The 25306-nt window shown below is 43.1% G+C and overlaps 2 protein-coding genes and 1 long non-coding RNA gene across 3 annotated transcripts; all 3 read left to right on the top strand.

Moving 5' to 3' along the window:
- Positions 1–721: 721 nt before the first annotated feature.
- Positions 722–3977, top strand: LOC101731222. The gene is made up of 4 exons (XM_004915511.4): positions 722–994; positions 2247–2330; positions 3291–3371; positions 3693–3977. The coding sequence occupies exons 1-4, from the start codon at positions 731–733 to the stop codon at positions 3852–3854; spliced, it is 591 nt and encodes a 196-aa protein (XP_004915568.1). The 5' UTR covers positions 722–730; the 3' UTR covers positions 3855–3977.
- Positions 3978–7082: 3105 nt separating this feature from the next.
- camp (cathelicidin antimicrobial peptide) lies at positions 7083–10658 on the top strand. Its single transcript, XM_004915510.4, has 4 exons — positions 7083–7400; positions 8650–8754; positions 9636–9716; positions 10298–10658. The coding sequence occupies exons 1-4, from the start codon at positions 7209–7211 to the stop codon at positions 10433–10435; spliced, it is 516 nt and encodes a 171-aa protein (XP_004915567.1). The 5' UTR covers positions 7083–7208; the 3' UTR covers positions 10436–10658.
- A 7165-nt stretch (positions 10659–17823) lies between these two features.
- LOC116411591 lies at positions 17824–22083 on the top strand. Its single transcript, XR_004223230.1, has 3 exons — positions 17824–17946; positions 18447–18639; positions 21422–22083. It is a non-coding gene; the product is annotated as an uncharacterized LOC116411591 (long non-coding RNA).
- The last annotated feature ends 3223 nt before the right edge of the window (positions 22084–25306 follow it).

Genomic DNA, 25306 nt, shown 5'->3' with positions numbered 1-25306 from the left:
GTGTTTTGAGACTGATAGATAGACATTCAGGATAGATAGCAGCCAGAATAGATGGATATACATACATAGATAGATGATAGATCCAGAATAGATGGAGATGATAGATACATAGAGACAGTCAGAATAGATGTATATAGATAGATGGGTATACATAGATAGGTAGGCAGATGGGATAGATATAGCTAGGCAGACAGAATAGATTGAGATAGATAGATAGACAGTCAGGATAGATGGCTATACATACATAGATAGATAGGCAGCCAGAATCGATGTAGATAGATAGATAGATAGATAGATAGAGGCAGCCAGAATAGATGTATATACAAAGATAGATAGATAAATAGATAGGCAGAAAGTCAAAATAGATGGATATAGATAGAAGGACAGAATAGATATTGGTAGATAGGCATGGCATGATAGGCATAAGGTACGTACAAATTAATGCTCCGTTTGGTGTTGCTTCCCCCTCTGAAGCCAAGGGGAGTATTTAGAGGAAACACAGAGTATATTGTGAATATTTCCTAGAAAGCATTGCAAAATAATGTAAATATTACAGTGCAAATAAATGAACGTTCCTTGCTAAGTTACTGTTGTGGTGATACAAAACCCTAATGCACAATGTCATTGTGACTCAGTCTCATTGAGTCCTTAACCAAAATAGCACTTTTTGCTAAATATAATATGCAGATAAAGGAAATGGGTTGCAAGAGCAGAAGTTCCCCTCCTGCGGATGGGTATAAACTGCAGGGACACTCCCATATGTACAGAGACAGGTTTGCCGTGCAGATCTGAGCACCTCGTGATGGGGGCCGCCTGGATAACCCTGCTGCTTGCCAGCCTGGCCATGGCACGGAACTCTGGGGCTTCCCAGCTGGATGAGAACCGGATTGTCCCACTCTACTCAGTCCTCCGCAGAGCTATTGACCTGTATAACACAGAGCAAGCCAATGAGTGGGCATTTAAACTCCTCTATACCATCCCCAGTTCCAGTAGGGTGAGTATTTCAACTTTTGGCACCTCAAATATAAGTATATTGTAAAATATAAGTATATGTATATGGAACTCTCTATCTATCTATATATATATATATATATATATATATATATAATGTGCTATTGCCCTGCACTGGTGAAACTGGTGTGTTTGCTACAGAAACCCTACTATAGTTACATAAATACCCCGCTGTGTAGCCCCGGGGGCAGCCATTCCTGCACCGGTACAGCTGGGGTGTTTGCTACAGAAACCCTACTATAGTTTATATAAATACCCCGCTGTGTAGCCCCGGGGGCAGCCGTTCCTGCACTGGTACAGCTGGGGTGTTTGCTACAGAAACCCTACTATAGTTTATATAAATACCCCGCTGTGTAGCCCCAGGGGCAGCCATTCCTGCACTGGTACAGCTGGGGTGTTTGCTACAGAAACCCTACTATAGTTTATATAAATACCCCGCTGTGTAGCCCCTGGGGCAGCCATTCCTGCACCGGTACAGCTGGGGTGTTTGCTACAGAAACCCTACTATAGTTTATATAAATACCCCGCTGTGTAGCCCCGGGGGCAGCTATTCCTGCACTGGTACAGCTGGGGTGTTTGCTACAGAAACCCTACTATAGTTTATATAAATACCCCGCTGTGTAGCCCCGGGGGCAGCCATTCCTGCACTGGTACAGCTGGGGTATTTGCTACAGAAACCCTACTATAGTTTATATAAATACCCCGCTGTGTAGCCCCGGGGGCAGCCATTCCCGCACTGGTACAGCTGGGGTGTTTGCTACAGAAACCCTACTATAGTTTATATAAATACCCCGCTGTGTAGCCCCGGGGGCAGCCGTTCCTGCACTGGTACAGCTGGGGTGTTTGCTACAGAAACCCTACTATAGTTTATATAAATACCCCGCTGTGTAGCCCCGGGGGCAGCCATTCCTGCACCGGTACAGCTGGGGTGTTTGCTACAGAAACCCTACTATAGTTTATATAAATACCCCGCTGTGTAGCCCCGGGGGCAGCCATTCCTGCACTGGTACAGCTGGGGTGTTTGCTACAGAAACCCTACTATAGTTTATATAAATACCCCGCTGTGTAGCCCCGGGGGCAGCCATTCCTGCACTGGTACAGCTGGGGTGTTTGCTACAGAAACCCTACTATAGTTTATATAAATACCCTGCACCGGTACAGCTGGACCCGCAGGAGTCCATCTTGCACTATATATGTAATAAATTGTCCCATCGTTATTTTCATTGTCTTTGCAGGTCATCCAATTTATCATCAAAGAAACCAACTGTTTGAGATCAGAAAGGAACAGAGTGAACGAATGTCCCATTAAAGATGGAGGGGTGAGCAATGAGTAGGAGGAGAGGTGGGCATACACGGAGGGATCCGCTCATTTGTGTGGAGTGGATTGCCGCCCGATATTTCCACCTCCGGTTCCCTCTGTCTCTTTTACTTTTTACTCCCTCCATCTTACCATCATTTTACCATCATTTTGAACTTTTCTTTATAGGCATTGCTTGTGCCACATTTTCCCTCCACCATTTTTTTCTGCTTTTTGGGTATTATATACTCCATAACCCACATATACATTGCCCCTTTTATTTCTTTCTGCCGCTGCATGAATTACTTTCGGAGCGTTACTTCCCCTTTATTGCCACCGGCTATTGTTTCTTCATTTTTACTTTTAAGGGTAAAGACACACAGAGCTACTAGTAGCAGCTACTTTTTTATGGCTACTAAACGCCAAAAAAATCCCCTGTCATAGACAATACTGAGAATTGCTTCTGCTAAAACACATTGAGACAATTATCAGTAAATGATCAGCATTGTCTATTTTAGTAGCCACGACAAGTAGCTGCTACTAGTAGCTCCGTGTGTCTTCACCCTTAAGGTGGCCATACACGGGCCAATTGTAGCTGGCAATATCGGTCCATTAGACCGATTCGGCAGCTTATTGGCCCGTGTAGGAGCAGGAACGAGGGGCATGTCCAACCTATATCTGGCCTAAATTTGGGCAGATCGATTGGGCAGGTTAAAAGATTTAGTCGGATGGGGGACTGCATCGACTCGTTGACGCGGCCCCCGAATCGACTGCGTCCATTTGGCCCCAGGGCCAAACGATCGAATTAGCCTACCTTTTCCCAATATCGCCCACCCATAGGTTGCTTGGCGACCTCGCGGGTCTTAACGTGTATGGCCACCTTTAACCTCGACAAACGTTTTCTCTTTTCATATTTTTCCTCAAGTGTTTATATTGGATGCTCCATTTTCGTTTACTTAGAGCAATGGCATTTGTTTTGTAGCTGGAGAGACACTGCTCTATGGAGTTGTCTGAAGATCAAGACATTGTTACTGTCCCAACCTGTGGCCCTGGGAATGAGAAGGTAGGTTTCCCTAACATTTACATCATCAGAGAGAAGCATAGTTGGAGTCTGATGAAGGTTTAGGGCAGGGGCGGAGCTAGGGGTAGGTAGAAGAAGCCTACGAGGGTGGGGGGGGGGGCCCTGCCTGTGTCTCAAACACCATTACCAGTTATAGCATATAATATATATATATGTGGTGTAAATATGGCGTTCATTGATTGTTATTGTCCATTTAGTATTTTCAGCCCCTATTTTATTTGGAGTTCATTGGGCTTTTTCCTTTCTGTTAGATAAATAGCAAGCCCAGTGCCCAATACACTGAGCTGTTCTTTTTACTTCCAGCTTTCCAGCTTTGAGATGTCAGGACACGGAAGTGGCAGCGGCAGCGGCAGCGAGAGGGACGGCACAGAGAGAAAACCAGTAATTGCTGTAAGAAGAAGACCGTGTCGGAGACCCGGAGCATGCTCAGTAATAGGATTGGGAAAACAGATCCATCTGGTTTAAGAAGGCTCTCTGTGCATGACTTGTATTTGTGCTGAAGGGGTAGTTCACCTTTAAATTAACGTTTAATATGATGTAGACATTGATATTCTGTAACATACTAAAAGTAAACTTAAATGGATGCTGTCATGATTTTTATGGGGTACTTTTTATTTCTAAATGACACTGTTACACAGCAAATAATTCCCTCTGCCATTTAATCTTTTATTCTTGAACCAACAAATGTATTTGTAGCTGTAATATTGGTGTGTAGGCGCCATCTCAGTGCATTGTGCCTGAGTCTGAGCTTTCAGCCAGCGCTACACATTAGAACTGCTTTTGGCTAACCTATTGTTTCTCCTACTCCCATGTAACTGGAGGAGTCCCAAGCCGGACTTGGATTTCTTACTATTGAGTGCTATTCTGATACCTACTGGGAGCTGCTATCTTGCTCCCTTCCCATTGTTCTGCTGATCGGCTGCTGGGGGTGAGGGGGGGGGGGGGAATATCACTCCAACTTGCAGTGCAGCAGTAAAGAATGACTGAAGTTTATCAGAGCACAGGTCACATGGCTGTGGCACCCTGGGAAATGACGAATATGGCTAACCCCATGGGACACCTATATTTCCCAGCCTCATATCATTCCTGGTGTTTCCATTGGCAGAGAGGGGCAGATAAGGGAATTACCCAGTGGTGCCGGGGAAGGAACACAGATCACTACACAGGCAGCTGAGCTCCCACCATAGATATTGATATTGGTAAATATACACCTATACGGATATTCTATTGAATACAGAAAGTAAAGGGTGTCATTCTAAAGGTCATAAAGTGTAAAAATGACTACAAGTAGCAAGAGACACGTGCGTTGCTATGGCGTGTAAGCTTGGAAACCCCCCACCACTGCTTCATATGAAAATTCCATTTCATTAATCTAAAGGGGGGGCCTCTGGTGCGCTGATTGTTAATATGGGAAAAAAGAACACCCCCATCTGCCTATAATCCCCTCTAATGTACTTGTACAGAGTAATCATGTCCCCTCGCAAGCGCCTCTTTTCCAGAGAAAACAACCCCAACCTCGACAGTCTAACCTCATAGTTTAACCCTTCCATCCCCTTTACCAGTTTAGTTGCAGTCTCTGCACTCTCTCCAGCTCATTAATATCCTTCTTAAGGACTGGAGCCCAAAACTGCCCCCCATACTCAAGGTGAGGCCTTACCAGGGACCTATAAAGGGGCAAAATTATGTTCTCATCCCTTGAGTCAATGCCCTTTTTTATACAAGACAGCACTTTATTTGCTTTAGTAGCCACAGAATGACACTGCCTGGAATTAGACAACTTGTTATCTACAAAAATCCCCAGATCCTTCTCCATTAAGGAAACCCCCAAACTACCATTAAGTGTATAACTTACATAGATACATACATACTTGCCAGATACACCTGAATGCAGCTTGAGTCAGGGTCACTTTTGCTATTTCTAGAACATGAAGTGGGTCCTGAGCAACAGTTAGACCCCCAAGGTGGGGCTTCAGCAGAAGAAGTGAAGAAGTCTGACCATCACTGTACAAAAGTGACAACTACTGGAGAGTGGCAGAGGGGCCAAAGGGATATAACTAAGGAATTGTTTGCCATTTCTGCAGATGAAGGAGACCTTTATGGGGTTGTTCACCTTGAAATTAGCCTTTAGTATGAAGCAGAAAGTGCTTGATGATGTAGAGACAGTTTGCAGTTGGTCTAATTATTATTTGCGGTTTTTGCATTATTTAGCTTTTTTTTTCAGCAGCTCTCCAGTTTGGAATTTTCGTAGCTACCTGGTTGCTAGGGTTCAGTTTAACCTAGAAACCAGACAGTGAGGAATGGGAATATGAATAGAAGGGGGTCAAAATATAAGTAATTAAAAGGAACAATCACAATAAAACTGTAGCCTCACAGAGCAATAGGTTTTGGCTGCCGGGGTCAGTGACCCCCGTTTGAAAGTTGGAAAGAGTCAGAAGAAGAAGGCAAATAATTCAGAAACCATAACACATAAATAATGAGGACTAATGGAAAAGATGCTTAGAACTGGCCATTCTATAACATATTAAAGGTTAACCTGAAGGTGACCCACCTTTTTAACATAATAGAGATATAGATGATAAATAGACAGATGATTAAGTGATATATTATTATTATTATTATCATTTATTTATAAAGCGCCAACATATCCCGCAGCGCTGTACAATAAGTGGGTTACATACATTGGACATACAGAGTAACATATAAAGCAATCAATAACTGATACAGGGGGTGAAGATAGATACATAGATACAGACGATAGATAGATAGATGATAAATAGATGGATAGCTAGATAAATAGATGGTCAGATAGATAGATAGATAGAGATGATGACAGATAGACAGATAGATAGATAGATGATAGATAGTTGATTGGTACTATAGATGGATAGATGATTGATAGATAGATAGATTGATAGATGATAGATATAGATGAGAGATGGATGGATAGATAGATAGATGAGAGATGATAGATAGATAGATAGATAGATAGAGAGACATTTAAGGAGAAATGCCACTTTTAAAACGACAACCATGTAATTGTCTGTCAGTGCAAGGAAGTTATATTCTCTGCAGATGATAGATAGATAGATAGATACATACATAGATACATAGATATGTAGATTGATAATGAACAGATTGCTAGATAGATTGATAGGTAAGATATGATGACAGAGGTACAGACAGGGATGATAGATATGTAGTTACAATAGACAGGTAGATACGTGTATATGGAAGATAGGTTGATTGGGGGTAATGTAATAGAAAGAAACCCATAGAATCAGATGTTCTTTTGAGATAGCTGCTACCTTTTGATTGGTTTCTGTGGGTTAATAACAAACGTAAGACCATGTATTACACAGTATATGGATAGACACAGACACGAATAGATACAAAAATGCAGACTGCAGTGTTACTCAGGCTCCGTGCGACTTCAGCATCAACTTCCCCTTTGGGAGCCAAGGGGAGAATTTATAGGAAACGCACAGTATTGTGAATATTTCCTAGAAGTCATTGCAAAGTAATGTATATAAATATCATGTTAGACATTAAAATCAAATTAATATTTCTTACTAGTTCATTGTGGTAGAAGGTGATCCTAAATTAACAACATAACAACATAATGCGCAACCCTTACCCAAAATAGCACTTTTTATATGAATAATAAGCAGAGAGAGAGGATATGGATTGCAAGAGCAGATCTGCCCCCTCCCCTATTCACTCCCCATAGCAGAGCAGCCGGGGGCCATAGAGAGAGACAGACTCTTCACTCCAAACACCAGTCACAGGTGCTCCTTGAGGACCAGACCATAATATACAGTAATGGGCGCCACCAGGATGATCCTTGTATTGGCCAGCTTGGCCATGGCTCACATCATCTGGGCTTTCTACCTGGAAGATAATAGGAGTGTCCCACTCTCCTCGGCCTTCAGCAGAGCCATTGGCCTGTACAACACACAGCCGGGCAATAAATGGGCATATAAGCTGCTCCATATCATTCCCAGCTCCAGCAGGGTGAGTATTGCAGCACTTGGCATCTTAGAATAATTGGCAAATACCTGTGTTATGTTATATCCCCGGCTGTACCTGCCCTGTACGTTTAACCTTCCTCCATGGTGCATTGTGGGCAACTGTGGGCATTTACTGCATATTGTAGATTTGTAGATTTTAGAACCATTGCAATTGGTCTTTATGTTTTATGGATTTTTCAGTTATTTAGCTTTTTGTTTGAGCAGCTCTCAAATTTGGGATTTCAACAGCTCTGTGGTTGCTAGGGTCTTGTTTACCCTACAAACCAGGCAGTGGGTTGAACAAGAGACAGGAGTATGAGTAGGATAGGGCCTGCATAGAAAGATAAGTAATACAGAGTAATGATAACAATAAAACTGTAGCCTCACAGAGCAATAGTTTTTATCAGCCGGGGTCAGTGACCCCCATGTGAAAGCTGGAAAGAGTCTGAAGAAAAAGGCAAATAATTAAAAAAGTATGAAAAATAAATAATGAAGACAAATTGCTTAGAATTGGCCTTTCTATAACATACTAAAAGTTAACTTAAAGGTGTTTATATCAAGTACAGGTACTGTTTTATTATTATAGAGAAAAGGGAATCATTTAACCATTAAATAAACCCAATAGGGCTGTTCTGCCCCCAATAAGGGGTAATTATATCTTAGTTGGGATCAAGTACAGGTACTGTTTTATTATTACAGAGAAAAGGGAATCATTTAACCATTAAATAAACCCAATAGGGCTGTTCTGCCCCCAATAAGGGGTAATTATATCTTAGTTGGGATCAAGTACAGGTACTGTTTTATTATTACAGAAAAAAGGGAATCATTTAACCATTAAATAACCCAATAGGGCTGTTCTGCCCCAATAAGGGGTAACTATATCTTAGTTGGGATCAAGTACAGGTACTGTTTTATTATTACAGAGAAAAGGGAATCATTTAACCATTAAATAAACCCAATAGGGCTGTTCTGCCCCCAATAAGGGGTAATTATATCTTAGTTGGGATCAAGTACAGGTACTGTTTTATTATTACAGAGAAAAAAAACTGAATTATTTAATTAAAATTGCACCCATGGGAGATGGCCTTCCTGTAATTCGGAGCTATTTAGATAATGGGTTTTCAGTTAACGCATCTCATACCTGTATTATTCCCTGCTGAGAAACCCCCATGCGTTGTATCTGCAGGATCCAGACCCTTTGTATCCTACTTGCAGTGAATATATGAATTGTCTATTTCTGTCCTTATTGTTAGCCCCGTTCAACAAATCCACAGATTGTTCGTTTTACTATCAAAGAGACTTCCTGCGCGAGATCAGTACGGAGAAGACTGCGGAAATGTCCCTTTAAAGATGGAGGGGTAAGCAATGAGTATTCATTATCCTGAGTCAGATTTACAGAGAAAGAGACAATACAAATGGAGCAGGATTCATTCAGTCTGTTCCATCCCATATGGTCAGTAGGATCACTCATTGAACCCATAGACTTTATTTCCCAGGCATGGAAACTTCTGTGCACTGGGAATCACTATATTGGATTATTATTATTATTAACATTTATTTATAAAGCGCCAACATATCCCGCAGCGCTGTACAATAAGTGGGTTTCATACATTGGACATACAGAGTAACATATAAAGCAATCAATAACCGATACAAGGGGGGAAGAGAGCCCTGCCCAAAAGAGCTTACAATCTACAAGGAGAAGGAGTTGAGACACAAGGGGGGCCACTTGAATGTGGGTATAGATGCGGGTTGGTTGGGTTGTGGGTTTTATTCATATTTCTTATCCTATATCATATTACCTATATTATTATTATGTTTACCTTTGAGTTAGCGCATTGCAATTGGTCTTCATTTTTTATTATTAGTAGTTTTTTAGTTATTTCATTTATTGTTCAGCAGCACCCCAGATTGTAGTTTCAGCAGCTATCTGGTTGCTAGGGTCCAAATTACCTTAGCAACCAGGGAGTGGTTTGAATGAGAGACTGGTATATAAATAGGAGAGGGACTGAATTTAAAAATGTTAAATAAAAGAACAATAACAGTAAAACTGTGGCCTCACTGAGCAATGGTTATTTGGCTGCCGGGGTCAGTGACCCCCATTTGAAAGGCAAATAATTCAAAAACTATACATCTTGCTTACCATGTATTACCTTATTCCTCACATTTTCCCTCGTTCCTGCCACGTGTTTTTATTTCATTATCACAGTTTCTTAAAGCCATGAAATCTCTCTTGTAGTTGGTGAAAATCTGCTCTATTGCTGTCTCCGAAGATCAAGACATTGTTACTGTCCCAGTGTGCCAGGATGTGCCCGAGCAGGTAGGTACCATTATAGTTATCTGCCGGTGCCACACTTACCCTATTGGCTGTAGAGCCAGTCATACCGTGCCAGGCTAGAGTCAGCATTATGGGGATGAGCAGTTTGGGATATGGAGGAACCGATCTCTCCAGGACTTGCTGAGTCCTTCAAAAGGACGGAATATGGCAATGGGCTTCTTCATTGTCTTCAGCAACTAAATTATCTGCCCCATTCTCCCTCAGCTGCTTTGCTTTGTGATTTGCCATCCCTCACATGTGGGCACTATCAAATCATCTATGAGCAACAAAACACATTCAGTGCCACATCGTCTGGCTTTGCCCAGCACTGAATGTCAGTGTTTTGGTTGAGGAGGCTGGCCAGGTTGCCTAGGGCACAAAACTTGAACTATTTGATTAAAATGGAGTCTATGGGAGACGGCCTTCCCGTAATTTGGAGCTTTCTGAATAATGAGTTTCCGGATAACAAATCCCATACCTGTACTTTCACAAAGATCTTTGGAACCTTCCCTTTATTCGGTGTGTCTGTAAGTACCAGTACTGTGCACAAACCCAGACCAATACATTCGTTTCTCCCTTTGCAGAGACCCAGTTTTGCAAGCTCAGAAGAAGAAAGTGGCAGTGGGGAGATCATACAAGATGCCAAGAGCAGGTGTCGGAGGCCGGGATCATGTACATTAATAGGGCGCTTTAATCAGAGAATAAACAGGAACCAGGTGTAATGAGAGTGGCCCCTATGTGCCACGGGGATGGGCGCCCACAAGTACCGCTGTAAATATCCAACTATATGCTTTGTGAATGATCCCCTCTACTGCTCAGTAATGGGGGTTTCTATGCACAGCTGCTCTGATGCTTTGTAAAAAGATAGCTCTTTTGGCCAGGGCTCTCTTCACCTCTTGTATCGGTTATTGGTTGCTTTATATGTTACTCTGTATGTCCAATGTATGAAACCCACTTATTGTACAGCGCTGCGGGATATGTTGGCGCTTTATAAATAAATGTTAATAATAATAATAATAATAATAATAGCTCTGGTCAGTCACCCACAGAAACACTGCACAAAAGTTCACACATTGGCAGTGCACTCCAGGTCAGCATAAAAAAGCCGCAACAGGTGATATTAAAATCGATCAACCTTTATTTGCACATCTAAAAAACACAGCTTGAGGTCTTACGCGTTTCGTGACAGCGCACTTCCTCAGAGAAGAAACACTGCGCTGAGTCCTCTATCAAAAGAAACAGGATTTCTTGTCTTCTTTTGTGTAAACATGTTCTTCAGTATCCATATTCCTCTCTCAGAAATATCCTTCATTTCTGGGCTGGAGTCTGCCCAGCTCTCTTCCTTCTCCTGCTCCCTCCTCCCATAACAATTCAGAAGAACCCCCTCCCCCTTTCAGGGTGCGCAAGGAGCGGAGTTCTCTTTGACCGGTTCTTATCCTTGTTTGCATATTTAGGTTCGGTTCAGTATTTGCCCGAATCTTTCACAAAGGATTTGGGGTTCGGCCAGACCCTAAAATAGTGGATTTAGTGAATCCCTAGATATTACCCTAACTGACATTCAAGCTGGACATTGAGGTGTATCTAAGAAAGCAAATGGCCAATCTTCCCAGTTCTCACCCTAACTGGCCATCAGGCTGAGCCCCCCACCCCTACTCTAAGCCCCTCCAGAGATACAGCCCCATACAGAAACCACCAATGTAAGTAATGTATAATTATTATTAGTTAATAAATAATATAAGTAAATATGTATAACATTCACATAAACAGAATCTACTAGTTTTGGATTTGGCTGAACCCCGAATCCTTAGTGAAAGAGTCGGATGAATACCGAACCAAATGTATTTTTCTAGGTTAATATCCAATGTGCTTGGGAACTGGTATGTTGTACTGAAGGGAAGTGTGAAACACTGGGTATATTGCCCAAGGGAGGGTTTCACCATAAATACAGACCAACAGCAACATCTTGCAGCAAGCGGTTTGGAGCTGAGTTGCACGGGATGTTGACGTTAATGTGGCTCTGTTTTTCTTTTTGCCTCTTACTCAACAAGTAAAGAGAAATATGTAACAACTGTTTGGAAATCTGCCCCCTTCCTTTGTATAGAACACTATGCAGGGAAGATCTGTTCCCCCTGTGACCATAAGGAACATACAGAAAACCTTCCTGCTGGTCAGCTGGTCACTGGGCTAAACACCTGGGCTTTGCGCCCACATTAGATGAGCCAGGATACAGGTATAAGACCCATTATCCAGAATGCTCGGGACCAAGGGTATTCTGGATAAGAGGTCTTTCCGTAATTTGGATCTCCATACCTTAAGTCTACTCAAAAATCAATAAAACATTAATTAAACCCAATAGGATTGTTTTGGCTTCAAGAAGGATTATTTATATCTTAGTTGGAATCAAGTACAGGTACTGTTTTATTATTACAGAGAAAAGGGAATCATTTAACCATTAAATAAACCCAATAGGGCTGTTCTGCCCCAATAAGGGGTAATTATATCTTAGTTGGGATCAAGTACAGGTACTGTTTTATTATTACAGAGAAAAGGGAATCATTTAACCATTAAATAAACCCAATAGGGCTGTTCTGCCCCCAATAAGGGGTAATTATATCTTAGTTGGGATCAAGTACAGGTACTGTTTTATTATTACAGAGAAAAAGGAAATCAGTTTTAAAATTCTGAATTATTTGATTAAAATGGAGTCCATGGGAGATGGCCTTTCCGTAATTCAGAGCTTTCTGGATAAGGGATACCATACCTGTATTAGTTTGCAGCAAAACCAAAAGTGCTATCAAGGAAAGCAGAGCATGTAAAGTAAAAACCAATGTCTGCCCAAGGAAAACAAAAAACTGGAAGCTTGAATGGAACCTACACATATAGGAAATTGGAAAGGATCATTATAAAAGTGTTGGGGACTGGTTAATAGGTTGACCTTTTCCCTGACAGTCCCCTAGTACTTTAGACTCTTATGAGGGTCCGTATCCTAGAAGGGAAATAAATCACTTTTCCTGAGTCAAAGTAGGACCAAGGTATTTCTATAGTTTAGCCACAAGGTGACAGGGTGCTAAAATATATATGTAAAACCCTCATGGGTTCTGGAGTCATTTCTTGGAGAGATAGTAGAACCTGGGAGGTGCCAGTATAGCAAGTGATAGGTTAGGCTGGTAGTAGGTCACACTAGGTGTGACAGTTAGTTATAGTTAGCTAGTGAGCAGGTTTTGGCTCCACCAAGGAGTGACAGTGGGATTAATATCCTGGCTTTCACTTGAATGGAGTAATCCCAAAAGTTGGGGAAGACCCATATGTGATTGTACAAAATATTGTGCCATTTGACCCTGGGGGGCTAGTACTTTTGACTATTTATGTGTCCGTGAGTATACACCTGATTAGTTCTATGTGTGAAACCTGTATTATTGCTTGTTATCACTCTTTTGTGGATCTGGCAAAATAAATACTTCATGGTTAAGGTCAAGAACCACTGTGCCCTTATTGTGTTTTACCTGGGAGCTGTAGTAACACAACAGCCTGGCCCCCGCCATGATGCCTGAGAGAAAGTCTTATTCCGGGAATCCAGGAAAAGTATTGGTTATAAATTATAGCTTATGGTTGTGTGAGTACTGATGTATTACAATCTTACAATAGGAATGGAAAACATCTGCCTCATATTTTGACTTATAACTGTCTCAGTGCAGTGTATCGGCAGCCATGTATTTGGTTGTCCCAGATTTAAAGCCACAGGGTTATGTATTCAGGGAAAGAGTAAGTAACACTTCCCCATAAACAATATTGGGTTAACAGTCACCCTGCTATAGTTCCAGGGGTACCCAGGGCACAAATAAGCACTCACCCCAAATCCCCCCCTAACTGGCCTTCAGGCTGGGCCCCCTTAGCCCATAACAAGGTTACAGATATATAGAAACATTGGGGTAACAGTCACCCTGCTATAGTTCCAGGGGTACCCAGGGCACATATAAGCACTCACCCCAAATCCCCCCCTAACTGGCCTTCAGGCTGGGCCCCCTTAGCCCATAACAAGGTTACAGATATATAGAAACATTGGGGTAACAGTCACCCCGCTATAGTTCCAGGGGTACCCAGGGCACAAATAAGCACTCACCCCAAATCCCCCCCTAACTGGCCTTCAGGCTGGGCCCCCTTAGCCCATAACAAGGTTACAGATATATAGAAACATTGGGGTAACAGTCACCCTGCTATAGTTCCAGGGGTACCCAGGGCACAAATAAGCACTCACCCCAAATCCCCCCTAACTGGCCTTCAGGCTGGGCCCCCTTAGCCCATAACAAGGTTACAGATATATAGAAACATTGGGGTAACAGTCACCCTGCTATAGTTCCCGGGGCAGCAGGGATTACTAAACCCAATATAATAGACAATACACCACACAATATGTACAGACAGTAATATATTAGTAAGAAAATATATAAGCAATTCAATGAGAACAGTGAAATAACAATATCGACATAACAGAATATCAATGAATATAACAGTGGGACACCCTTTGTATACAAATATCCTAGGTCCCTTTAAGAAGGCAGTGTGAGTGTGGGAGGATTTACTAGCGGTACCGATAGTGTGAGTTATGTGTTGCAACACCAGATGGAGCACCCCGGGGTGTGTAAAGCAAAGGTGCCACCAACTCCCAGTGAAAGTGAAAGGATAATAAATCCCGGGGCAGTCTGGCAGCTTTAACCCACGCTGAGCTTGAGGTGCTGGAATAGAGAAAGGCTCCTGGGATCCTGAGGATCCACTGCAAGTGTCACAGAGGCTGGGTACCCCTGAAACTATAGCAGGGTGACTGTTACCCCAATGTTTCTATATATCTGTAACCTTGTTATGGGCTAAGGGGGCCCAGCCTGAAGGCCAGTTAGGGGGGATTTGGGGTGAGTGCTTATTTGTGCCCTGGGTACCCCTGGAACTATAGCAGGGTGACTGTTACCCCAATGTTTCTATAGATCTGTAACCTTGTTATGGGCTAAGGGGGCCCAGCCTGAAGGCCCGTTAGGGGGGGATTTGGGGTGAGTGCTTATTTGTGCCCTGGGTACCCCTGGAACTATAGCAGGGTGACTGTTACCCCAATGTTTCTATGTATCTGTAACCTTGTTATGGGCTAAGGGGGCCCAGCCTGAAGGCCAGTTAGGGGGGGGATTTGGGGTGAGAGCTTATTTGTGCCCTGGGTACCCCTGGAACTATAGCAGGGTGACTGTTACCCCAATGTTTCTATATATCTGTAACCTTGTTATGGGCTAAGGGGGCCAGCCTGAAGGCCAGTTAGGGGGGGATTTGGGGTGAGTGCTTATTTGTGCCCTGGGTACCCCTGGAACTATAGCAGGGTGACTGTTACCCCAATGTTTCTATGTATCTGTAGCCTTGTTATGGGCTAAGGGGGCCCAGCCTGAAGGCCAGTTAGGGGGGATTTGGGGTGAGTGCTTATTTGTGCCCTGGGTACCCCTGGAACTATAGCAGGGTGACTGTTACCCCAATGTTTATATATATCTGTAACCTTGTTATGGGCTAAGGGGGCCCAGCCTGAAGGCCAGTTAGGGGGGGATTTGGGGTGAGTGCTTATTTGTGCCCTGGGTACCCCTGGAACTATAGCAGGGTGACTGTTACCCCAATGTTTCTATATATCTGTAACCTTGTTATGGGCTAAGGGGGCCCAGCCTGAAGGCCAGTTAGGGGGGGATTTGGGGTGAGTGCTTATTTGTGCCCTGGGTACCCCAGGAACTATAGCAGGGTGACTGTTACCCCAATGTTTCTATATATCTGTAACCTTGTTATGGGCTAAGGGGGCCCAGCCTGAAGGCCAGTTAGGGGGGGATTTGGGGTGCTTATCTACTGCACTGCAGGGATTTGCAAGAAGAAACACTGGGGATAATGAGCCCTAAGCAGGTCAGGCACTTATTATGCATAATATCAGCCCTACTTTCCAGTTACTATTATTAACATTTATACTTTATACTTATATGAATAACTGATAATAAAATCAGAGTGGATAAATAGATGACATGTCCCTTTAAAGCGATACCAATGGTTTAGAGGAAGGTTCCATATCTTACTGTTTGAGTGAGTTTTCTACCTGACTCAGTTTAAAGGCTCCAAAGGTTATTTATGATTCATTTATTGAACTGATTTCCTGTCAAATGACAACAACTGACTTTCTGATAATTGTCAAAAACGTCCCCCTTATTAAAGCATCGCAGGGATTTCCCTGATGGCTGAAGACTATATAAAAGGGACTCCTGTTCCACACGGAGGGCTGAGAGTGAAGTGCAAGCTCTGCGGGCATGGCGGGACTCTGGCTCACCCTGGCACTGCTCAGCCTGGCCGCGCCGCCCAACACGGGCTCTCTGCCTGCCGATAGGAATGACCAAATCCGTGCAGCCATTAAGAAAGAAATTGAAATATATAACAAAGAACAAGGAAGGGTGTTTGCCCTTTGCTACATCACTAACGGCGGGGCAGTAAGTATCTCTTTACCCCAGGAATGTATTTGTTCTGTTCCATTGCCTTCCCTCTCATTGTCTTTTCTTAAAAACGTTTCCATTTTCTCTCGTCTTCCTTTTCCCCCCTCTTTCTTGTGCTGACACTTTTAGCTGCTTTCTGTTCTCTTGTATTATTCTTTGTTGCTAGGGTTGCACTGGCCTAGCTACTGTAATACCAACAATGGCTGTGGCCGGTATTACACATTTATTTGCAATGCAGTTGGAAAATTTGTAATAACTTGTCCTCCACCCCCCTTTCTGCCTCCGATCCCCCCTGTCCCACCCCCTATCCCCTCTCCCAGCTCCTTTCTAACCCATCTGGCTCCCTATTTCCCCTTGAATGTGGGCCAATGACATCATGCCCTGCTTTCTCTTACATCACATCCCCGCCCCAACATAACGGACCTGCCCCCCAACCTCAAAATTGGGTAAAAAATGTGCATGTCTGGTTAGTTTTATAAATGTGCCCCCAAGTGGTTGTGCCTGGAACTCAATGACTTAAATGGACTGTTGAAAGGAGACATATTGTGTAAAGACAAGACATTATACTCCTCCAAAACCCTTCTAGTCCCGCCTATCTGTGCCCCTTCCTGTTGCCTTTTTTTCCAGACTGCACTGTAGGACAGGAACCAATCAGCAGCTAGGCTGACCTGATAGGGAACTGAAGCCTGTCTTTGCTTATGTGACTGCAAGGCTGTGATTGGCTCTCCCAATCACGCCCACCCCTCATTGGAAACACAGACAGTGACCTGAGAGGATCTATAGGGAGCTCCATTAAAGGGACCATGTTTAAATATAATGATAATTTTTAGCCCAGAGTGGAACCAGCGCCATATAATAAAATAATAATAATAATAATAATAATAATAATAATAATAATAATAATAATAATAATAATAATAATAATAATAATAATAATAATAATAATAATAATAATAATAATAATCCATAACTGCCTACAACATAAGAGGGTTTTTCTTAAATCCTATGACTGTAGACTGTAGAAAATGGATTCAGAGGATTGCATTAACCCCAGACATACCAATAAGATTACTATGATTAATGGACATTGTATTAACCCCACAGTTCTTGAGAGTACACAGACTTTTGCTTGAGCAAACAATGAATAACGAATGGATTCTCTTTCAGAAGTCGGATCCTGGGGTCGTGCATTTCTTTATTAAAGAGGGTGATTGTCTGAAGTCTAAGAAGAAGAAAAAGAACATGAAATGTGCTTTTAAAGATAAAGGGGTGAGTACTAATTAGCAATGAGACTGAGTCCGTTCCTAACTACAGTTACAGTTTATAACATAAAGTTACGCTTCATTATTCCCCATAGCAATCTGTCTGTCTCCACTCTTATAATTGTTTGTAAGTTTAATTGCTTTTGAATGAAGAACCAATCAGCTCCTTTTCTATTCCCTGCACTGTTGGCCCTGACTGTATGTAGGATGGATCACCTCTGTGCTAATCACAGAACATGCAGGGCATTGTGGGAATTGGGAGGGGAGTTTAGTAATACTGCCTTCTTTATATGGTACATGGAGTCGGAAGCAGCAGTGCAGAGAATAGATGGATATTGCTTTAAACAGCAATTACAGTAACAAAACAGGATGGAGGGATTTGATAGAATGCCATTTTGGATTCAGCTGTTTGTATTTCTCTTGCAGGAGGTGAGAAGCTGCTCTATGGCCGTCCCTCAAATGCAGGATATTAACGCTAATCAGGTAAGGGGGAAAAGGGGGGCTCATTTATAAACACTGGGCACATTTACATCTGGGCAGTAACCCATAGCAACCAATCAGTGATTAGCACTTTCAACAGTGAAATCCAATTGGTTGCCATGGGTTACTGCCCAGGTGCAAATGATATATGACTCCCCCTCTGGGTAGATTTTTGGTTTGCCTTACTAGTTGCTACGGAACTTGATAGGGGACACAGATGTCCCCTCTACCCCTGTCCAAATGATGCCCCTTACAACTGTCCCTTCTATTAATAAACAGGGGTACATATTGATGGTAACCGCATGTAATTGCCCCCGGCATTACTCTTACTGATCCCCCAAAGATCCAATGTTATATAACAAGATGTCAACCAGATCCCAAGTGAACCCCTAGGGCCACGAGACTGCAATACGGGAATAATGCAGCGCTCTATTGCTGCGCTCTAACACCCGTCTGATGCAGTAACTCCCCTCTAATGACCTTCCGCCTCTTTGTATTTTTAGAATGTAGAAATCCATCGAGAGGGCCGTAATGATCCACCGAAAGGGCCCCAAAGGGTCCTCTCAGGTTCATTATCAGGTTTGTCTCGTAAGAGAAGAAATGCAAAATCAAGAAAGAAAAATAAAAATAAAGGCAAAAAACCCATCAAACGTTCTGCAGTTGAATGTTCTTCATAAAATGGATCCGTTGCAGATGGTAAGGAACGTTAGAAGTCATAGTGATCTTATTGGTATGTATGGGGTTAATTGCAGATGGTAAGGAACGTTAGAAGTCATAGTGATCTTATTGGTATGTATGGGGTTAATTGCAGATGGTAAGGAACGTTAGAAGTCATAGTGATCTTATTGGTATGTATGGGGTTAATTGCAGATGGTAAGGAACGTTAGAAGTCATAGTGATCTTATTGGTATGTATGGGGTTAATTGCAGATGGTAAGGAACGTTAGAAGTCATAGTGATCTTATTGGTATGTATGGGGTTAATTGCAGATGGTAAGGAACGTTAGAAGTCATAGTGATCTTATTGGTATGTATGGGGTTAATTGCAGATGGTAAGGAACGTTAGAAGTCATAGTGATCTTATTGGTATGTATGGGGTTAATTGCAGATGGTAAGGAACGTTAGAAGTCATAGTGATCTTATTGGTATGTATGGGGTTAATTGCAGATGGTAAGGAACGTTAGAAGTCATTAAAGGTGAAGTAAATGTGAAAAAACTCCCAAATTCAAATGATGGTTTTATTAAAGGGATACAGACATGATATTTATGGGGTACTCTGCATTTCTAAACGAAAAATAATTCCCTCTGTGTTTTTCATAAACACAAACAGATTTTTTATTTTAAATTTTAAAATGTCACATGGGGCTAGCCATATTTTTCATTTCCCAGGGTGCCACGGCCATGTGTCCTGTGCTCTGATAAACTTCACTCACACTTTACTGCTGCGCTGCAAGTTGGAGCGATATCCCCCCCTCCCCCAGCAGCCGATCAGCAGAACAATGGGAAGGGAGCAAGATAGCAGCTCCCAGTAGGTATCAGAATAGCACTCAATAGTAAGAAATCCAAGTCTGGCTTGGGACTCCTCCAGTTACATGGGAGTAGGAGAAACAATAGGTTAGCTGAAAGCAGTTCTAATGTGTAGCGCTGGCTGAAAGCTCAGACTCAGGTACACTTTACTGCTGCGCTGCAAGTCGGAGTGATATCCCCCCCCCCTCACCCCCAGCAGCCGATCAGCAGAACAATGGGAAGGGAGCAAGATAGCAGCTCCCAGTAGGTATCAGAATAGCACTCAATAGTAAGAAATCCAAGTCCGGCTTGGGACTCCTCCAGTTACATGGGAGTAGGAGAAACAATAGGTTAGCTGAAAGCAGTTCTAATGTGTAGCGCTGGCTTCCTTCTGAAAGCTCAGACTCAGGCACACTTTACTGCTGCGCTGCAAGTTGGAGTGATATCCCCCCCCCCCTCACCCCCAGCAGCCGATCAGCAGAACAATGGGAAGGGAGCAAGATAGCAGCTCCCAGTAGGTATCAGAATAGCACTCAATAGTAAGAAATCCAAGTCCGGCTTGGCACTCCTCCAGTTACATGGGAGTAGGAGAAACAATAGGTTAGCTGAAAGCAGTTCTAATGTGTAGCGCTGGCTCCTTCTGAAAGCTCAGACTCAGGCACACTTTACTGCTGCGCTGCAAGTTGGAGTGATATCCCGCCCCCCCTCCCCCTCCCCCTCCCCCCAGCAGCCGATCAGCAGAACAATGGGAAGGGGGCAAGATAGCAGCTCCCAGTAGGTATCAGAATAGCACTCAATAGTAAGAAATCCAAGTCCGGCTTGGGACTCCTCCAGTTACATGGGAGTAGGAGAAACAATTGGTTAGCTGAAAGCAGTTCTAATGTGTAGCGCTGGCTGAAAGCTCAGACTCAGGCACACTTTACTGCTGCGCTGCAAGTTGGAGTGATATCCCCCCCCCTCCCCCCCAGCAGCCGATCAGCAGAACAATGGGAAGGGAGCAAGATAGCAGCTCCCAGTAGGTATCAGAATAGCACTCAATAGTAAGAAATCCAAGTCCGGCTTGGGACTCCTCCAGTTACATGGGAGTAGGAGAAACAATAGGTTAGCTGAAAGCAGTTCTAATGTGTAGCGCTGGCTCCTTCTGAAAGCTCAGACTCAGTCACACTTTACTGCTGCGCTGCAAGTTGGAGTGATATCCCGCCCCCCCTCCCCCTCCCCCCAGCAGCCGATCAGCAGAACAATGGGAAGGGGGCAAGATAGCAGCTCCCAGTAGGTATCAGAATAGCACTCAATAGTAAGAAATCCAAGTCCTGCTTGGGACTCCTCCAGTTACATGGGAGTAGGAGAAACAATTGGTTAGCTGAAAGCAGTTCTAATGTGTAGCGCTGGCTGAAAGCTCAGACTCAGGCACACTTTACTGCTGCGCTGCAAGTTGGAGTGATATCCCCCCCCCTCCCCCCCAGCAGCCGATCAGCAGAACAATGGGAAGGGAGCAAGATAGCAGCTCCCAGTAGGTATCAGAATAGCACTCAATAGTAAGAAATCCAAGTCCGGCTTGGGACTCCTCCAGTTACATGGGAGTAGGAGAAACAATAGGTTAGCTGAAAGCAGTTCTAATGTGTAGCGCTGGCTGAAAGCTCAGACTCAGGCACAATGCACTGAGATGGTGCCTACACACCAATATTACAGCTACAAATACATTTGTTGGTTCAAGAATAAAAGTTTAAATGGCAGAGGGAATTATTTGCTGTGTAACAGTGTCATTTAGAGATAAAAAGTACCCCATAAATATCATGGCAGTATCCCCTTAAATGTGAAGCATTTCAGATCCATGAACTCGACTGTGTAACTAAAGGACTGAAGTACAATTGTAACTGAAATGTTTTCTTGATTAATGAATAGAGACATAGTAAGAAAAAATGGATAGCTATGAACCTATTTACTAAGTAATAAGAGACTGTATTTGCCTTACAGGATAAATGAAAAGTATCTGGTGGAAGAAACGAGCCGTCTATGTAATGAAAGACCCTCTTGGAGCTGTAACATTCATATATGTTGTACCACAGCACAGAAATATGGAAAGGATAAGCAAAATGTGTTACAGTTATTATGTATATCCTACAATAGCTGCATTGACAACTTTGAATGAAGTGACTTCGAACGCGAGAGCAACAGTGACACCTAGTGGAGAACACTATAGAAACAGGATAACTAGTATAAATAAATCTAAAGCAACTGGACTTGTTTAGTAATCATTGGAGACATTGAAGCAGGAGGATTCAGAAAAATAAAACCTATAGGAACAGTTTGAGTAATCATGGACTTTTATGACGCCATTCGGCTCCACTTTTCACACTGAGGGGTGGTATTTAAGAGAGTTGATTGAATAAGCAACACTTATATATCCTAATTATCCAACAAGCGTTTTCTAATCACGCTGCTATGTAACATAGTAACATAGTAAGTTGGGTTGAAAAAAGACATACGTCCATCACGTTCAACCATAATACCTATATATAACCTGCCTAACTACTAGTAGGTTGTAGGTTGTATTTGTGTATATAATACACATTGCTTTGTAATTAACACAAACCTGGTACATTCCTGGGACCTATAATAAACACCCACATACTGTATACATGTGTCTGGGACTGGTAAATGATGCCCCTCTCTCACAGGCAGTCCTCCAGTTATTTATATGGCTATGGGGGGTCCTCAATATAATGGGAAGGTAGGCCCAGACAGGTCAGGCAAGTTCTGTAATAGGTGTGATAGATAGTCAGGGCTGGCTAATGAGCAATTCTGGCTCCAACAAGGAGCATAGAGGGATTATTATCTCGGGTGTACTGTTGCCTAGAATAGGGTTCCCGATGCACAGACCTAGGGCTAGATAGAGAATTGCCTCGGTTCCACTGGGAGAAGGATAACCTGAAAGCTGGGAGTAACCCATTGTGTCCTGCGGGGGGAGAGTCAACGTGGCCAAGTACTGTGAGTATAAGCCTGACCTGTCATATGTGAGAGACCTGCACTGTTGTCTGCTAATGCCCCTATGTGCAGCTATTCAATAAATAAGTTCCTCTTTAAGTTCAAGAACCTCTGGCGCCCATCCTTAATGTGAGTTACAGTTGCACAACACCTTGGCCTTCAAATGGCATATATATATATAAATTCCAGTTTGGGGAGATTCTTTAATAGGCCACTTAACATAATATAAACTATCTGTTGGTTATGTATTCATTCTGGGGGTATAGTTTCCCTTTAATGTACAGAGTTCTGCCTTTTACTCCCACACTACTTCCTGTTACAGTTAGAGCTGCATCACTTCCTGTCAGCTGATCTCTGAGGGGGCACACAGCCCATCACTAAATGGGGCTCAAGGGAAAGAATATAAAAGGCCAATATTTACTGATATATATATTCCAGTTTGGGGAGATTATTTTAGTTATCATTTAATGTACAGAGTTGTGCCTTTTGCTCCCACACCACTTCCCGCTCAGTTCGCTCAGAGCTTGCCCCCCCCCCCCCCCCCCGTATTTCCCAGTAGTAATACAGCGAGCCGGGCTCCTAAAGCTGCAGCCTTTTGGTTGGTGCATTTCTTATATATATATATATCTGTGTATAAATATACATATCTAGTGTAGAATATCTTCAAGGGGAGGTTCACCTTTAGGTTAACTTTTAGCATGTTATAGAATGGCCTATTCTTAGCAAGTTTTCAATTGGTCTTCATTTATTTTTTATAGTTTTTGAGTTATTTGCCTTCCACTTCTAACGCCTTCCAGCTTTCAAATGGGGGTCACTGACCCCGGCACCAAAAAAACTATTGCTCTGCAAGGCTACAGCGTTTTTGTTACTTTTTATTACTTATCTTTTTATTTAGGCCCTCCTCAATTTATATTCCTGTCTCTCTTCCAAACCACTGCCTGGTTGCTAGGTTAAATTGGACCCTAGCAACCAGATAGCTGCTGAAATCCCTGGAGAGCTGCTGAACACAAAGCTAAATAATTCACAAAGTGCAAGTAATTAAAAATGAGGACCAGTTGCAAATTATCACTTTCTCCACTCAAACGAAAGTTTAATCCCCCCCCCCACCCCTTTATCATACAAGGCAAGTCAAATACATGGACTTGAACAAGAAAAGTCAATTATTTACAATAGTGGAGGGTACAAAGTGCAATTTCGAATAAAAATTGCTGTGGTTTTTCCCCGCCCCACCTGTCCATTTCCCTGCCCCTTAAATCATATCCCCGCCCCTAAATGACATCTTGTCTTCTCCCCCAACCCAAAGGCCAGTATTAGTAACAGAATCACATAGACATACCTTCAGTTCTCTCAATAGTGCCCTTAAGTCTCCCCATATTTCTCCCGTTCAGATGATCAGAAGCCAAACAGGAAGAAAAAATGCTGAGCTGTGTAAAGAAAATTCCCATAATGCCTCACTCCTGCACCAAGACCAAGACCCCTGCACATGCTCAGTGTGTAAGACTATGAGTCAGCTTCCTGCTGATTGGCTCAGATCCACATTCCTAAGGGTGGGGGGAGGAATTTCTTAGCATTCTTGAGGGAGAGGGGAGCAGGAGAGGGAAGAGAGGAGAGAGCTGCGTGTCTCTGGCACAGGAAAACAAAGACAAGAAATCCTGTTTCTTTTGATAGAGGACTCAGGGCAGCGTTTCTGTGAGTGCTTATGGCTGTATTTACTGATAAAGCTTACTTAGTTTTTACCTTTCCTTCTCCTTTAAACAAACAGCCAGTCCGTAGATAAGCCCTCTGTATAATGAACTCCTCCTTATCTGAAATATTGACAATGGCTGCAGCTGGGGAAAGGGTGGAGTTTATACAGAGCTCATTAAATCCAAATGCAAAAAAAAGATAAGCCAAAACCCTGAGCCATTAGTGCTTAATAGTAGCAAAATTGTCATTTATACAAAGAAGTTGAAAATAAATTAGAAACATTTTAGTGAAAAAAGGAAAAGCAAAAATCATACAAGAAGCTGGTTCCATTCAGGGCCAGAGCCGGGGGGAGGTCAGAAGGGGCACCTGTAGTGTTGCCACATGGCTGGTAAAACACCTGGTGAATACTACCATATATACTCGAGTATAAGCCGAGTTTTTCAGCCCTAAACATGTGCTTAAAAAGTAACCATCGTCTTATACTCACGTATATACAGTAATTGCACTCAAACTACATGCAATATGGTCGTTGCGCGCGTATACCGGTATATGGATGCTTTTCATGCTGCACCATTGAGGGGCTTATACTCGAGTCAATACGTTTTTCCAGTTTTCTTAGGTAAAATTAGGTACCTCGGCTTATATTCGGATCGGCTTATACTCGAGTATATACGGTACTATTTGGCGATGTCGCCAAGCGAGCGGATCTTCTCCTGATATCCCCACCTACGGGTGGGCAATATCAGGGAAAATGTAGGCTAATTCAATCGATTGAATTCTAATGGCGGCAATGGGACAATCGGTTCGGGGACCACATCAACGAGCCAATGCGATCCCCGATCTGACTAAATCTTTTAACCTGCCCAATCGAGATCTGCCCGATTTCAGGCCAGATATCTGACGTCCAGGCCGCTCATTCCTGCCCCTACACGGGCTGATAAGCTGCCGAATCAGTCTAAGGGACCCATATCGGCAGCTACAAACGGCCCGTGTATGGGGACCTTTAGTCGGATCGGGGACTGCATCGGCACGTTGATGCGGCCCCTGAACCGACTGCCCCATTGCCGCCATCATGAGGGCCAAACAATCGAATTAGCCTACATTTTCCCCAATATCATACCGCCCAACTGTCCCGCTTTCCGTGGGACAGTCTCGGTTTTGGTAGCGCGTCCCGCTGTCCCGGATAGT

This window comes from Xenopus tropicalis, chromosome 6, assembly GCF_000004195.4.
Source record: "Xenopus tropicalis strain Nigerian chromosome 6, UCB_Xtro_10.0, whole genome shotgun sequence".
Taxonomy (NCBI): domain Eukaryota; kingdom Metazoa; phylum Chordata; class Amphibia; order Anura; family Pipidae; genus Xenopus; species Xenopus tropicalis.
The sequence above is the reverse complement of the archived record's forward strand: the minus strand, read 5'-3'. Positions and strand labels throughout refer to the sequence as shown.